The sequence below is a fragment of the Notechis scutatus genome, chromosome 1 (assembly GCF_049901735.1).
Source record: "Notechis scutatus isolate UNSWTSFEM ecotype Mainland chromosome 1, rNotScu1.2, whole genome shotgun sequence".
NCBI classification, from domain to species: Eukaryota; Metazoa; Chordata; class Lepidosauria; order Squamata; family Elapidae; genus Notechis; species Notechis scutatus.
Window position 1 is genome coordinate 250,234,987 of NC_142009.1, and position 17,527 is coordinate 250,252,513.

The 17,527-nt window shown below is 41.1% G+C and overlaps 1 protein-coding gene across 7 annotated transcripts in view; it reads right to left on the reverse strand.

Annotated features, from left to right (window-relative positions):
- The window catches only part of HIPK3 (homeodomain interacting protein kinase 3), a 97,367-nt gene that overhangs the window by 36,207 nt on the left and 43,633 nt on the right, over window positions 1–17,527 (reverse strand). For all 7 annotated transcript variants that reach the window (XM_087951030.1, XM_087951033.1, XM_026664801.2 and 4 more), the window contains one exon: window positions 13,299–14,400. In XM_087951030.1, coding sequence (XP_087807156.1) covers window positions 13,299–14,400 — 1,102 coding nt within the window. Of the gene's footprint in view, window positions 1–13,298; window positions 14,401–17,527 lie in introns of those variants that run through there.

The following is a 17,527-nucleotide window of genomic DNA, read 5'->3' on the forward strand; positions in this document are numbered from 1 at the left end:
TTGAGCAACTAAATCAAAAGGAAATGTTCGTTTATGGAAGTTAATTGAATCATAGCAGCACATGAAAAGATGAAAAAAAAAAGATATTCTTTTCATTCATGTCATTAAATCTAAACAAATGTCCACATCTAATTTAACCTTATCTGTGGGACTAATCATAAAACATTCTCAAATTAATCTATTTAGAGTAAGTTTCCCCAAAATCGCACAACAATTCAAAGGGCCAAAAATTATTGCTGGTTTATTTTAAAATTACTTTTCACCAGGTACAGAAATACCACTCTAATTAATAAAACTAATCAATAAACCTTCATAATACCATTTTTCATCTAATCTTGGACCAGAAAATCCTAATATTAGCCCCGTTGTTGCTGTTCATTTCTTTAAAAAGAAATGTATGGAGTTTTGAATAATTTTTGCAGCCTAGATCAGCTTCTGGAAGTTGTTCTCTAACTACAAGACTCAAAGGAGATACCTAAAATATTTCCTGTTTAGTTCTCAACAGAAATCCAAGTTCATGAACTTACTCCATTTTAAACTCCCCTTCCCACGATTAATTCTTCATATACTACTTTAATAAATAAACATCAGTTCACTTCCAGTTACGGTTACAATAGTAGGTATGCTTTCACAAATTGCTTTTTCTCCTCATTTCTAGTATTTGATCCCACAAAGCAGCAATTAAATCCACACCCAAAGAGCCCTATAGCTTAAAAATCCAGTTCTATCATTACTATAGGTGGTTAATTTAAAGTAGAAGTACTATCTTAAATTTAGAATTTAGAAATTAGTTCTAAACTAAACTATTACAGTATGATTAGTAGTCTGAAGTGAATTACAGTGGTGCTTTCTTTTTTGTATCTTAGATTCTATACTCAACTTTGGATGAAAAAATAAATAATTTTATGCCTGTAACACCAACATCTTTTACTTTTACTTTTCTTTTTTCTTTTTAATTTCAATATTTTTAAATAGTGTTGATAATTTCAATATTTTTAAATAGTGTTGCCTGTTGAAATGCTTCATGTTATATAAATTACTGCATTTAAGTCTGCACTGAAATAATATAATGTATTGTAGTTAATATTATAAAAATTAAAATTTTACAAACTAAAATTTTGAAGAAAACTCCATGGTGTATATATAGAATACATATACACATAATACAAGCTATAGAAGTGGCTTGCTGTTTTTCTATTTAATATTTAACAAAATAACATTCCAGCTAAATTATTTGCTATAAATGAGAGGTTTTCAAACTTCTTTAGTGTATGCCAAGGTTTCCCAAACTGTGAGGTGTACCTCCCTTTAGGAGAGATAGGCAGAGTAGTGATGAAGAAATTGGGCATTGGTATAATTACCTGAGAACACCCTTTCTATCTACGCTGCAAGAGAGTCCAGAAATGGGATGCGACTCCTCCTTCTGACGTAATAGAGCTGAGTCTGCCACTATATAAAAAGCCTGCCCTAGCTGGCTCCCCAGCTTTTAGGCGAAGATTGTTGACAGACATAATGTGTAACTGGAAAATAAATGGTGAACTTAATTCATCCCCCCACCCCACCAAGACCAGATGCACAAGGGTGGGGATGGACTCTCTTGCAGCGTAGATAGAAAGGGTGTTCTCAGGTAATTATACCAACGCCCATTCTCATCCACATTGCGCCGAGAGTCCAGGAATGGGACATACCAAAGCCTGCATGTCCACGGGAGGACCATCATCTGGTCCACTCACTCCGACTGTGGGACAACCTTCTAAAGTACCCTTCTTCCAAACACGGCATCAGCATAGGCAAAGGAATCTAGGCAAAAGTGCCGTATAAATGGTGAAGGAGATGCCCAGGTAGTTCCCTGCAGATTTCCTCAAAGGTCGCCTGGGTGGTCCAGGCAGCAGAAGTCGCAGCACTTCTAATGGAATGTGCCGTTAGGTTCCTGGGCACCGGCAGAGACAAAGTCTGGTAGGCCTTGGAGATACATGCTCTGATCCATCTACCAATGGTAGATGGTGAAGCCTTGTTCCCCAAAGAATTAGGATGAAATGATACAAACATGGCCTCGGACTTCTGAAAAACCACAGCACATTTGATGTAGATGCGGAGAGCTCGTCTTACATCCAACGTATGCTACTTGTGCTCCAACTCATGGTGTGGCTTGGGGCAGAAATCTGGTAACACTATGTCTTGTGCCCGATGAAATCAAGAATTTACTTTAGGAACGCAGGATCTAGCCTCAGAATTGTTCTCATGGAAAATGCACAGATCCTGTCTAACTGAGAGTGCCGCAAGTTCCGATACTCTCCTGGCCGAAAAGGCCACTTTGATGGTGATAAATTGAAGCAATACAGATTTGAGAGGTTCAAACGGGGGTCCCGTAAGGGCCTGCAAAACTCTAGGGAGATCCCAGGTGGGATACCTGTGAACTACGGAGGGGGGGGGGCATAGAAAAACCTTCAAACTGAGGGATGATGAGATAGGGATGAATAATTGTCCCAGGACAACACTGATAAGACAGCCGTCACCTGACAGCAGAGGGTGTTAGGTGCCAGCCCTTGTTCTAGCCCATCTTGAAGGAATAATAATACATCTGCAACAGATGCCGAAGTGGGATGATTTTGAACAAGTGCTAAAGACCCTCCAGGTAGCATCGTAGATGCGAGTAGTAGAAGGCCTGTGAGAAGCCTGGATGGTCTCTATCACTCTGTCAGGGAGATTAGAATCCCCCAGAAATTGCCGCTCAAGCGCCAAACAGCTAAGCAGAACCACTGAGGATCCGGATGGAGTAAGGCTCCTTGATGGAGAGAGATCCTACTGGCCGGGATCTTCTACGGCTGGGCTACAGATTCACCAGATTGGCGAACCAGGGTCTCCTGGGCCAATGGGGTGCCAAGAGTATGAATTCCATCTTTTCCTCCAACACCTTCCGCATGACTGCCGGAATGATAGGAAGAGGAGGAAAGGTGTAGAGGAGACCTGGAGGCCATTTGCTCTGAAGTGCATTGGTCCCTTCTGCCCCCTGGGTCAGAAATCTGGTGAAGAATCTGCTTACCTGTGCATTTTGAGGGGTGGCGAAGAGGTCTACTGCAGGTATTCCAAACCTGTGGGACAGATCTAGGAACAAGGATGGATGGAGACTCCACTCCCAACTGATCAACTCTGGATTGACTCAACCAGTCTACCTGGGTGTTGTCAACCCCCAAAATGTGGTCCGCTCTGATGGAAAGAAGGTGGCTCTCTGCCCCCCACCCCAGGCGTTCTGCTTCCCTTATCAAGGCCGTGGACCTGGTCCCGTCTGTTGACATGTGCCTTTGCAGCCACATTGTCCATCATGACCAACACGTGGCGACCTGCCACTCTGTTCTAGAAATGCTTCAGGGCTAGGAAGATGGCCTTGATCTCTAGCCAATTTATGGGGCAGGCCCTGTCTATCTGAGACCAACTCCCCTGGGCTATCTCGCTGGACAGATGGGCCCCCTAACCCTAAAGACTGGTGTCTGTGGTGAGCAGGATTCTGTCCGTTTCTTTGAATGGATGTCCTCTCCAGACTGCCGGAGATTGCCACCATCTGAAGGAGCGAAGGATCTGTGGTGGAACATGAACCCGGATGGAAGTGTGGCTGGTCCCTGCCTGTTGAAATGGCAGCAGGAACCACTGAAGAGCTCAAGCATGGAGCTGTGCTCACGAGACGATGCCAATGCAGGAAATCATTTTCCCAAGGAGTTTGGACAGGTAAGACAATGGGACTGTGTGCTGCAGTCGAATCTGAAGGATGAACTCATTGAGGCTCTCCTTGCAATCTGGAGAGAGAAATACCCTGCAGAGAGACGTATCAATGATCGCACCAAGATGAAGTAGTCTGGTTGTGGGAGAGATGGCTTTTCTTGAAGTTGATAGAAAACCTGTGGGGTCTTGTAGGAACTGCAATGTGGTGTGGAGGTGGCGGTGGGCAGAGTGGACCGATGCTGACTGAATCAAGATGTTGTCCAGGTAACATTGGACCCTCACTGGAACAGCCCGAAGCGAAGCTGTCAGGACCTTGGTGAAGACCCTGGGTGCCGATGAGTGTGGTAATATAACCTATTGATCATTTTATCATTTTCTGTAAGGCCTTTGTATAACTAGCAGTAAGTCTAGGAAGATGTGGGCATTCTTGGTGGGGGTAGGAGTATCTTTGCTCAGAGTGCCTCATTCTGTTTTGATTCTGCCAGTTTAGAAGGAATAGGAAAATGGGTGAAAGTTCAAGGTACAAGATACACAGTTGTGCTTTCTCATGGGACTTTCCAAACTTTCCCATGAGACTTTCCGTGGCTGTATGATCTCATCCTAGCAAGGTAACATCTGGGACTTTCCAAGATTGTGTGTTCTCATGCTGGTGAAGTAATCTCCTGTTGAGGTCATTGTTTTCTGAATATGCATACTGTATATTTTGCTTGTGTTTTTTCTCAATAAATACTGCTACCTGAGTTCTCTCAGGGTTGGCATTTTCTCAGAGACAGTTCCCTGTGTCTCATTCAAATGTCAATCCACCATAATGAGCAGCCAAATGGAAGGGCCCAGTACTGGAAATGCTTGTTCTGATAACAGAAATGAAGAAACTGGCGGTGATGGAGCCAGATGGGAATATGGAGGTATGCCTCCGTGAGGTCTATTGAAGAGAGATCGCACTCCGTAACGCTCTATAGGATTGAATGCAAAGTCTGCATCTTAAAACGGGGAAAAGAGGGGGAGGAGAAGCAGTAAGAAACAGGTGCATGAAATAAAGAAATACGGAAATAGTAAAATGTTGAAAAGAAATTGTTTTTTCAGAGATAATGGTTGATGAATTAAAAAGGGGATTCTGCAGGGTGACAAGGGGTAATAAGAATATTTCTGCAATTAAAAATATTTAGAAAATAGGGTAATATAGATACTGATATCTCTTATTAAAAATCAAGGAGGGAAAATATGCTGCGGAATCCAAATGAAAAGATGTAATGATTATTATTGTAACTTCTTAAAAATAATGGTTTATTGGGAATCAAGATGAGGGAATAAAGGTCTATTTTAATCATTGAGGTGTCACACTCAAAACAGTAAAAGGGGGGGAAACCTATACTTTTTTTTTTTTAGTGTTAAAATTTGTATTAATGTAGAATTTATAAAAAGAATGTGTAATGGAAAGGGAATATGACAGACTAAAGAACCAACTAAATTAATAAGTTAATATAGACTATTAAAAGCAAGGAGAGACATTGGTAACTTATTATTATTATTATTATTATTATTATTATTATTATTATTATTATTATTATTATTATTATTAGGCAAACACATATTTTTTATCTTTATTTTTAAAATAAATATTAAAGGATTATATTTGAAATAATTGAAATGAAACAAAAAGATGCTTCGATTGAGATTAATGAAAGAGGCTAGAATTAATGTTTTGTTTCTCTCCTTACTGAAAATTTGGAATGGAAAAGGTACCGTGTTTCTCCAAAAATACGGCCTCCACCAATAGGAAGGCCCAGCATGATTTCTAGGCATGAGGTGAAATTAAGCCCCATCTCCAAAATTTAGGCCTATTTAAACCATGCGTTTCCCCACCATTTCTCACATCGTTCGTTAGAACTACACAAGGCGAAGAGAAATGGGAAGGGAAGGGGGGAGAAAACTTGCCTTTAGGAGCACCATGCAGGTAGCCTAGGCTGATCTACTACCGATAGAACATCGGCCGATAGAAGCTCCCCAAAGGCAGAGTGACCAGCTGCTTCTATCGGCCGGTAGAAGCGGTTGCCGACTCTGCCTTTGGGGAGTGTCCATCGGCCGATAGAAACGGCCTCGTGAGGAGATCTCTCATTAGTTGTCTTTGAATCTACCAGCGGGGCAGGAGAGAAAGCACACGCGTATCTGTGTCTGGATGAAAATTGTGAGATTGCGACAGAGGGAATGGGAGAAAACGCCTTAGCCCAAATGTATTCTTGTTTTGCTTTCTTGCCAATTCTCTGATCAATCTCTCTGGGGCAGCTTTTAGCCTAAAATCGCCCAGGTCTCCCTCAGCTAAAAGAGAGGGGAGGTCTCCAAAGACCATCCCTAACCTCCACCATTTGAGAGGACCAAACACATTGCTTCTCAAAGTTAGACCCACAAGTTTTTGAAAAGTTCTTCTGAACGCCTCTGACGTCCGATGAAATCAAGAAATGTCTCGTGATTGAATTCAATCAAAAAAAAAAAAAAAGAACCTGCACCTCGTTGCCAAGTCCCTGGTTTTACGGCTCCTCTCTCGTCCCGAATTATGCCGAAATAAGGGATTCCGAGGCTGGCGTTGGTTAATTGGTTCATGACGGGCGCTCTTTCAGGCGCTCAGAGAGAGAGAGAGAAAAGGAGGCGTCACTGAAGTTATCAGACTCCCTCCAACTGTTAGCAACGCCACCCGTGAGCTGTGGCAGGATTGCCTCGGATCATGTGCAGAGTGCCTTCGCTGTTCAGCTCCCCCCACCACGACTCAAGGTTCATACTAAAATTAGGCCTTTCCAACCAGCCCCTGCAAATATTCGGCCCTCACCAGAGCAATAGAAAGGACGGTTTAGCTTCTCTCCTGCCCTTCTTCGCTCCAGATCTCTCCCGCCCTCCTGTGCCACGGCAGTGACCCTTTCACACTCACCCCGCTTCCCCGCCACATTCCTACAAGGACCACTCCTGTGTCTCCTTTCAGGAGCCCGCCCAATCTCCCTTCTAAGGGTAGCCGAGCTCTGCTGCCTCCTCTTCCCTCCCTGGCGGCCCCCCCGCTCCCCAAACCAGCGGCGGCAGCAGGTAAAGGGAGGTCAGCTGCCCTGGGACTTTGGCAGGGTGCCCAGAAAAAGTCTGGCCTGAGGAGGGGAGGGGAGGGTGGCAGTGGGACCCGCAGATGCTGAGACCTTCCCTCGCCAGAAGGGCTTGGCTGACCCGGTGCAGGGATGAGGGCTAGCAGGGATGGTGTGTGTGTGTGTGTGTGGGAGAGAGAGAGAGAGAGAGAGAGAGAGAGAGAGAGTGAGAGTGAGAGTGAGAGTGAGAGTGAGAGTGAGAGTGAGAGAGAGAGAGAGAGAGAGAGAGAGAGAGAGAGAGAGAGAGAAACTCAGCTTGCTTCCCTTCTGCTAAGAAAAGTTTGCAGCCGCTCTCCCATCCACACTCCCCTCGCCACGAAGCTATTTCTATTGGCCAATGGAAGCGGCTGGTGACTCTGCCTTTTGGGAGCTTCCACTGGCCGATAGAAACGGCCTCGAGGAGTGTGTGCATGGGGTGCTCTTCTCAGGAGTGCCCTGTGCAGCCACGCCTCATCCCAAAGCGGCTGGTGACTCTGCCTTTGGGAAGCTTCCATCGGCTGATAGAAACAACTTCGTGGCGAGGTGAGTGCGCGTGGGTGCTTGCCCCGAGGCCGCTTCTACCGGCCGATAGAAGCGGCTGGTGACTCTACCTTTGGGGAACTTCCAGTGGCAGCCTCATGGAGAGGTGTGTGTGCATGGGGCACTCTAGGTGGAGGTGTGCATGGGGGAAAAAATTAAGTCACCCCCGAAAAGACGTCCTAGCCGTTTTTCCGGGGCTAAAAAAAAAAAAAAAAGACCCGGCCTTATTTTATGAGAAACACGGTAATAATAGAATTAAGTATGCATATATGAATATATAATTGCTGTCATATTTGCATGTAAAGGTGATGACCCGGAAAAAAAAAGAGATTTTTGTTTTAAATGTGAAAAACTGAATAAAATTTGTTTTTTAAAAAAAGCCTGCATGGGAAGAACCTGTTCAAAAACTCGACGTCGAGAATGGTTCGCCACCCTCCCGAGGCCTTTGAGATCACAAAGAGGCGAGAGTAGAAGCCTAGCCCTCGTTGATCCACTGGAACCAATTGTATAGCTCTTATGTCCACAAGGTGTTGAATGGCCGATTCCATGAGGGCACGTTTGGAGCTGTCCCTAGAAACTGGGCAGCAGACAAAAAAACTTGAGGGTGGGGAGAGGAACTCAAGCCAGAGACACGATCTCACCATACTGAGCACCCGGTGTCCGATGTCGACTCCTCCCATCTGGAAGCGAAGAAGGCCAAATGACCTCTGAAAGGGCATTCACTTAGAGCATCAGAATTAATGACCTCCTCCTTCTCAAAATGGCCATTTACAGGTGGTCTGTTGCTGCCTGCCTGCAGCCTCAGGTCGTTGCTCCTGATGATGAGGGAACGTTCTCTGGCCCCGAGAGAAATGAGCGGAAGACTCAGGACGGAAGGAAGAAGGTTGGTAGTACAGTGCTGGATGATACTCTGACTTCTTTCCCGCCGAGGAGAGAACTTTTCTCTTGTCCCTGGTTTCCACCAAGTATGGCTCCAGGGCATCACCAAACAGTTTTTTGCCAGTGCATGGAGCGGAGGCCAGCTTCCATTTTCAGCAGGAATCAGACTGCCAATTTCGCAGCCAGAGGAGCCTCCTGGCCACCAGTGATGATGCCATGGCCCTTGATGCAAATTTGGCTGAATTCAGTGTAGCGTCCGCCATGAATTCTGCCACAATGGTTTTATTTAGGTCTTGATGTGACCTAAAATCGGTGGTAGGAAGCCAATCTTGCAGTTGGCGCAGTCATTGCAGAGATACCCTCATAAAAAACGAGATTGCTGTGGAGGCCTGGACTGCCCAGGGCATTGCCTGGTGGGTGCGCTTGAGAGTTTGCTCTGACCTCTTGCCCTCCGTCTTGAGCACATCCTCTGGCTCAGTGGGGGTGCCTGATGTTGAAAATGAGGCAACCACTAGGGCAGCCATAGCTGGAACCAGGAGAGCATTGGCCAAGGAAGGGCCCACGTTGTAAAAACGCCTGTTGTGTGAAGAAGGCTGAGGCCCTGCCCCAGGGGAGGCACATTGTTCCTTGACCAAATGCAGAAATAACAGAGGGGATGGAAGAACCTCTGTATGGACCACTGGCTTTGAGAAGAGAGAGTCCCCGTGGCTAGTAGAAGCTGCTTGAGGTTCTGGAGCCACCTCCTCCAGGCTTAATTGGGCTGTGACCAAGGCCCTGTGTAGGAGTGGTTTGAACAGGGAAGGCTTAAAAACCGCTGCTGATGGGTGTTGATCAGACCTAACCCCCTCTTCCTCTGATAAGTTAGGATCCCTGATCTCACCTTCCTCTTCCTTTGACATGGAAGAGCGACTGTGTTCTGAGGGATTTGTGTAATCCCTCTCCTTATACTTGCCCCAATCAGATTAGGTAGATGGACAACGGAACTGTCGTTGCCTGGAAACCGCTATGAGATGGGGACCCTTGGGAGAAAGCAGAAAACAGGGGCTGACCTCCTCCCCAGGAACTGAGCAGCTGTTGGAATCCTTCAGTTAGGCCCTGTCTGATGGCTACAGAAACCATGTCCCTGATATCGTCCGGCCTACTGCCTATGGGAGGGTCCACTGATAGCAGGTCTGCAGCAGTGGGAGTAAAGATCGCTTCAGGCCTCGGCCTAAGGCCACCTTGGATCATCTGATCTAGGGAGTGTGAAGAACCTGGACCCCAGGTAGCCTGCCTGAAGTTGGGCCCAGACCTGTTTAAGTCTTGAGGCAGAAACTCCTCTTCCTCCCTTTCTGGGGAAGGTGGCGGGCAGAGCTAGATTCAGCCTCCCCCGCCCTGGCCATAACCTCTGGGCAAACCTGAAATTCCCGATTGGGAGGATTGCTGCATCCGACTCCTCATCTGATCCAGGGTCTTAGCAAACTGTTTTTCTAAAGCAGCATGTCTTTATTTCTCAGCCCTGAGTTCAGATTTAGAAGTCTTCTTGGGGGCTAAATAGCCTTAGCCTTGATCTTTGCTGCAGCCTCTTGTTTTGCTGAATGGCCTCTTTGTCTTCTTCTCTTCCTCATTGGGGCCTGAGAACCCTGTGCTTCTTCTAGGCCTTTGAGGTCCGACTGGGCCATTTCTCTCTCCATTTTCACCAACAAGGCAGACACAAAGGGTGCTGGGAGCTTCTCCTATGAGAGTGCCGCCTGTCGCGTGGGCCAGGTGAGCAAATTCAGCTGTAAGGCCCCTTTTTGGTCCTCCAACAAAATGGCCGCCCACCACCCAAAATGGCCATCTGCCATGTGCACTGGCTCTAGGAAGCTTCGTTGCTTCACTCACTCCCTAGGCTCTCTAGCAACCCCAAGCGATCAAACAAACACTTATCTTCTATCAGCTGAGAGGCGGCAAAACGAAGCTCTAAAAATCAGCTGTGGTCTTTTGTAATGCAGAGGGAACTGCGTGGGAGGCTTGCATTCCCTGGGTTCGCAGCTCCCTCAATGGCAACACCGAAGCCTTGACGCTGCAGGAGAGTGGATTCCCACTCTCCTTGTGGCACAGCTCAACTGGAGCCCCAGGAGCTGTGTTGAAGCTTTGAAACTGCTTCTGTACTGTTTTGCTAATGATTTTTTGCTTTTAGCTCTTTCTCCTATCCAGAGACACTAGCTCTTTAGAGTAGAAGCTGAGTCAAAAGCTGGGGAGCCAGGTAGGGGCTGGCTTTTTATATAGTGGCAGACTCAGCTCTATGTCAGAGGGACGAGTCGTATCCTATCCCTGGACTCTCTGTGTAGTGTGGATGAGAATTAGTTGTCACAAGATATCCACTTTTTCAATATTATTGTTTTCACTGTTTGTATTTATTTGTCATTTGGATTGTTAGGGGAGGAACATACAATAAGATTATACATACAATAATATATACAATAAAGGAGGTGTGATGGCAACAAACTTTAGAAACAATGGAACGATAATAATAATTAATAATGCCAGAACCCCTGATCAAATGATAGATCTCTTAATGATAAAAAATTGGCTGGATTTATCTTTTTTCCCCTGTAATTTACATTTTTCAATTGATCATTTGTATAGTGCAATCATAGAAATTATATCCATTGATACAAATGACAATTCTTCAAAGCTATTTGTTACTATCTGAAGTACTGTCTGAAAGCCAACAGCCTTTCCTCAGTTAAAGACATGCACTCTCACAATACAGTAAATCCACCAGTAAAGATTTCACTCAATGACCATAGATGTAGTATGGCTGCACATTATCATTTATCCTTATTAATTTTACTCCATGTATTATGATGATGATGATGATGATGATGATGATGATGATGATGATTCTGTTGCTTTACATGTACACTGAGAGCTTCTGCATAGGAGACAAATTCCTTGGGAATCTAATCACCTTTGGCCAAATAAAGTATTCTGATAAATACTGCAAACATGAAACAGGCAATGTGTTCAAAAAGGGGAAGTATGAGAATGTGATTCATTACATTACAAGTTTAGCAATCAAACTTGTGAAGGGTATCTTGGTGGCTATGTCAAACCATGATTGTGGTTATGATTTTACTTCAGCTTTCCTTTGCTTTACAGACCTGCAAAGGTCATAAATGTGAGGATTGGTTGTAAAGTTACTTTTTCATCACCGTCGTTACGTGTGAATGATCACTAAACAAGGACTATTTATGTTTTTTTCTTACATTATTTTCTCTATCCAATCACTCAGAAATTATTGCAAGCCTTAGAAAAACACATTTGAGAGTCCATCCTATGTCAGGTCCCCCAAAATTCCCTTAGTAAAAGAGGCAGAGTATTGATAAGTTACCAGACTTATGGAGAAGGGTTCACCATGACTGGCATCTAAAGGTATATAGTAATGTAAGAACCCAACAGTTAACTGATCCAGCTTACTTTTTTTCTCCTCATTCTCCCAAGAAAATCCAGAACTAGAAGGCTGAGAGATCAGGATGCTTGGGTTTGAAAAGAGGTTCCTCAATAGTAATGGGTCCTTACTTACAGTAACCTCTCTATGCAGTTAATCATCAGCTGCACAGTGATCCAGACTCCAAAGGAGAAAAAGTAATTCCGAGCATGTATTGATATACATACACACTTGTTGGTACCTTCTTAAATGAGAATTTTTGAAGGGAATGTCAACAGGTGTAATCAACACAGCCATACAATCTTTTAATTACCTCTTCTCTTTGGAATTTGGATCATTGTACAGCCTTTCCAACCATTTAATGAGCAGCTGAAGCCGAAAGAGCCTGCACTTATGAACAGAAAAACCTTCAACTGCAGGATACATTAGTGCTGGAGCTATAGTTGTATCAGACTTTTTCTCTTGCTTGTTTCATTCCTGATCTTTAATTTCTGTCTGACTACACTTCTCTATGACTTGTACCATTTACAGATGAAGTTACTGCTTTCCTACTAAGTCCCATTGATTAATGCATCATAACAAGAGGACGGGTACGGGAATAAAAATCATTATAAATTTCTGCTTTCTGTATTAGGATTCCTTTAGCTCAGAAGGAATAGATGATTACAGGATAGACTTTTTTTTGTCTTAGAGCGATGAAAGTTATAAGGGCATGATGAACCAAACTGAGCAGGACCATGTCATACGTATAGGCATTATAGTTGGCGAATGAAGTTAGACCTCCTTTGTAAAAATTTACACTGCAGTTTTATTTTTTTTCCTGTTTGAAAATGGTGGATAACCAAGTCATTGATTTTTAATCAAAGGAACTTTGGAATTATATAAAAAGGGGTGAAGAAGTTATAGAATACCCACCTGTTAGCTTAATGAACAATGTGGAATACAGGCAAACAAAACAAGGATGATTTATCCAAGAAAAAAAAAAAAGGGGATACATACCAGAACAAAATACCTTTGCTGGCTATATTGGAAACTTTCCCAAAATCTCAAAACAAATTAGAAACCATTCTGGTATCTGTAAACAATGTGTTGATCAGTTCTGAGAGTGCTTCATTTCCCCAGTCAGATAATCTCAGAATACAGACTTAATTGTTTCCACTTGTACATAGCCTTTTTCACAGTGTTCATGTTGTTTATTCAATATAATGTCAAGTTTTTACATGGTGCATAAGCAGACTCATCAAGGCTAGCTGCCAACTATCACTTCATGATCTGCCATCTCTATTATCTAAGCTGACTGGAGCTGACAGTGAAAAAAATATAAAGCATTTTCAGTTTTACAGATTTCCTTGTGGACAATACTCTCAACGCTAGAAGTGAAAAAACATATTCAGAGAGTAAAAGCTAATAGTACTTTAATTATCCAGTATAATTTCTAATAATTATTCTAGTTATGTGCTTCTCAGGATCTGTATGCATAACAAAATAATAAAGTTCTACTTAATCAGTCAAATACTGCAAGAAGCTATTTCAAGAAGTATTCTTATCAAACTTTATGCATTTTGGACTGTGGAAAACAAACTAATTTAGTTAACGTAAGTCAATGTAGAAAATTCAAAATTTTCAGGTGTAAGATAGTTGGTACATACCTGTAATAGCGAGATTGCAAGTATGTTGAACAGACTGTCTTTGATACGTGACTAGCAGATCCAAAGTCAATTACCTTAACTCGGTAAGGCTGCCGTGCTGGATCCACCAACATAATATTTTCTGGTTTGAGGTCAGCATGTATTAAACCAAGACTTTTTAGTTTTTTCAGTGCAGTGGCCACCTGTTGCAGAATAGGCCGAATTACCCTTAGCTGAAGAGGGCTAAATTTGTTTTGTTTCAGAAAGTCATACAAATTCTGTTCCAACATCTCAAAAACTAAGCAAGTATGATTATGATGTTGAAAGCACTCATAGGCTTTCACAAAATTAAACTCGTCAGCATTCTCTGTACTTAATCTTCCTAATATGCTCACTTCTATTTGTCCTTGACGTGCATAAGATGGGTGATTCTTCAGGATTTTGATTGCCACTATTTCATTTGTCCCTCTTTTCCAGCACTTTACGACTTGGCCAAAAGTCCCTCGCCCAAGGAAATCAAGAACCTCATAAGTACTTTTCGCAGAACATAATACCTCATGCTGCACTAACTGATAATCTCCATCACCACTGGTACCATTTGGTTTTGAAGCTGCAGTAGTTGTCATAACTGTCACTGGGTTTCCCAAGTTTGTTTGCAACATAGCAGGCAATATAGGCAGTTCATCAACAATCTGCATTGCGCCACTCTGGTTTTCTAACTCTTCACTCTTACGCTTCAATCCACATTGCTGGGGACGGTCCAAGATGTTCAACTCACTTTCCTGTGTCCCAGGCCAAGGTGCTTCCACTTGAGGTCGCTGTGCCTGCACTGCTAAGATTTTTGTAGCACCTGCAATAGTTTTTAAACCAACAGTGCTGGTCGGCAACAAAAAAGTCTCTCTTTGAGGTCTGTCAAATATATTTGTAGCTTGCAAGAAAGCACCAACCCTACTGGGAGGCTGAGTGATTCCAAAATTGTTACCATTCAAATAGAGCTGCGGGTAGGCTCTTTCATGATATACACAACTACTTGGCTCCACTTTCAGTTTCTTCACATTAGAAAAGGCACTTGGCTGAGTTTGATAAATATATGATGGATAGACCAAGACTTGTGAGGCCATACCTGAAAAAGAGAGAACATATTAAGATACTCTGTTGCTTCCCCTCTCCCCATATATTTATCTGTAAGTCTCTAAAAATAGTTAATCAAAAAGCCATGCCATTTTGTACATTAAATACTGAAGCTGCTACATGGTTTATACATGAGTAATGGACAAATTTTCTCTGCTTTTAGAGAAAATATACAGTGTACCAAAACAGATTTTGAATGTTTACCACTCAGCTAACTTTAAGTAAAAGTAACTTTCAAAAGTTACAGCACAGTGCTAATAGCAAATAGCTACTACGAAACAACTGTCATAACTATAAGAGCAGAACCTATGTAAATCGATGTCACAAATGTGGAGAAGATTTATTGGCAAGTTTTTGCCAATAACTTTCATTGTGACTAATGTATACAAAAGAAACTTTGTTTTTCCAGAGTAATTCAATAATGGAAATTAATCAGCGATTAAACTGCATGGCTTTATCACCACAGTAATAAATAAACTCTTTGATTCTTCCCAACTTATGATTCTATACAGATGGCCTTAAACATGCATCATCCAACCCAAACTCTTGAATTGGCCTCCTAAATCAAGAGAATCCTCTTTGGCCTTCAAAATTCTTTTTCCACTAGTTTCTTACGAGAATATACGTAAGAATTTAAAGGATATTCATCATTCTAATATAAAGATAGCAGTACAAAGGAGTATCTATTTGTTCCTAACACAATACAAAAAAGGTTTCAACCCAACACCTTTATATTTCTTTGTCTGTACCAATCTGTATGAATGATACAATGGTAGGTAAATAGCATATTGTATGAATTGAATGATCCTGCAAGCTTTTTTTTTTTTTGGAAGTAAAGGGATGTTTCAAAGATTATAGTTTACATTTTGGATAGTAAACTGGGAGGATTATTTCTTTTCTTTTTTTTAAAACAAGTTTTATTTCAGCTTTCCACATTTTAAAAACGTCTCTTTTTAATGAACAGTGCGATTACAGGTTCATCTTTACATAAAAATATGACCATAATTACATATTCAATTTTTATCTTCAACTTCTTATCCTAATACTTTTATACATTTTCTACTTTATTGTATTATTCCAAATGTTTGCCTCTTTAACTCACTTATATTTCACATATCTTCATAATTGTTAAACTTTATTACTTTTAACTGTCATATTTGCATATTTCATCACATATTATTACATCCATTCATAAAATCTAATTTAATACAATCATTCTATAAAATTAATTTTCCTCTTAAATTACCAATTTTAAGTGTGCCACTTTAAATTTTACATATTCACTAATTATCTCCCCTTTTAATCTCAATGGATATTTAACCTTTATTACCTAGAAAATTGAAATTAATAACCCTTTTAAAACTACATAAACTTTTTTACTTGGAATGACAGAACCGACATGAAGCAGAAAACACCAGCATCTGATATCACATATCATTACAGCAGCAAGGATAGTGTTTGCCCAAAACTGGAAATCAACAATGACACCCACAGACCTGGCAATAACTAATAAAATCCACCAATGTGCAGAAATGGTTAGACTAACCATGTTATTAAAAAATAAGGAAGAGGGGGAGTTTTTTACAACCTGGAATATATGGTACAAATGGCTGTATAAAAAGTAGGTTAAAATGTTTAGTGAAACCGATTAAACAAACAAGGGAAAATGAAAATAAGGATAAATTTATATATAGCTATGTATATATGTAAAGTAATATAATTAATTAAATATTGTATTATAATTGTAATAATAACCAAAAAAAAGTAAGGATCTAGGAAACAAGTTATACATTTACTTGTAACAAATGTCTTTAATTGACACTTAAAAATGTGCACTGCTATGAAAACGTTGCAAAAATCTGAGAACGTTTCTCATATTTTTAAAATATATATTTTTTGAAACTTTCAATAAACATATTTAAAAAAAACCTACATAGCAAATATAAATCAGATTCTGCATGTTTTTTCCCCTTCTTAAATTCATAATATTTACAATTTCAATATTCATAACTTCTCCTTACCTTGCAGAATCCCCTTTTAAAATATTAATTAGCCATTGTCTTTATGCATTCTAAATAAACAATTCCTTTTCATTTTTTTAAAAATTCCCATATTTCCTTGTTTCCAAATCCTGCTTCTTATCCCATCTTTTCCCTTTCATTTCCCCCTTTTTTCTGCCACTCCAGTTTTTATCCCCCTCCTTATTTATAGCTTCCTTCCACCCTTCAATTTTCTGCTTTCTGTTTACCTTTTTTAATTTTACAGATATTCCCTTTTTTATTTAACTTCTTATGTCTCATATTTTTATTTCCCATTCTTCTCCTCTTTCTTTTCAGAGTTCTTTGTTCCCAATGATAGTTAAAAATGGCCTCTTCTGTAGTCGGCTCCACCTCATCTTCCATCTTTTGTCTTTGTTGTTCATATTCTAAGATCTCATTTTCCAAGAATTTTAAAGTATAAGCCAGTGATTCATCTTGTTCTTGTAATGTTTCTTTCATGTTTCTGAGTTTCATTTTTAATTCCAGAGATATCGCCATTTTACACATTTTTGTCTAGTAATTTAATCCAAACAGTGTCTATGAGGTTAGTTTCCAACAGTCAGCTTTTGTTTTATTCCTCTCAAATTTTGAGTTCATAACTAGTCCAAATCCAAATCCAGCCAAAATCAAAAATTAATCCCAGGGCAGAATCTTTCTACTTTTCTCTTTGTTTCAAAGTTTCAATTTTTCAAAGATCCTATTATATTGTATCAATGTGCCTTAAGATTTTTTAGAAGCAGAATCTTTTAGTAACAAAACGAATTAACTTTAACCATTAGATGGCACTCTTTATCATAACAAATCTTCACCCCCTTTTTTCCCCCTCTGTTCGGGGCTTTTTAAACCACAGTTTTCAAAAAAAAATATCAAATCCAATTAATCCAAATTAGTTAAATAATTATTTTCTTCCAGCTTCTATCTTTTCCGGTTCAAAGCCCCACCGCTGTCAAAAAACAATTCACACCCTTTTTTTTTCTCCTTTCATTTGATTATAATGTCCATTTCTACTGCTGTCCACTCCTTTCTCTCTACTGCACAATCTTATTCCAGTTTACTCTTCCCCTTCAGGGTGGCCATTTT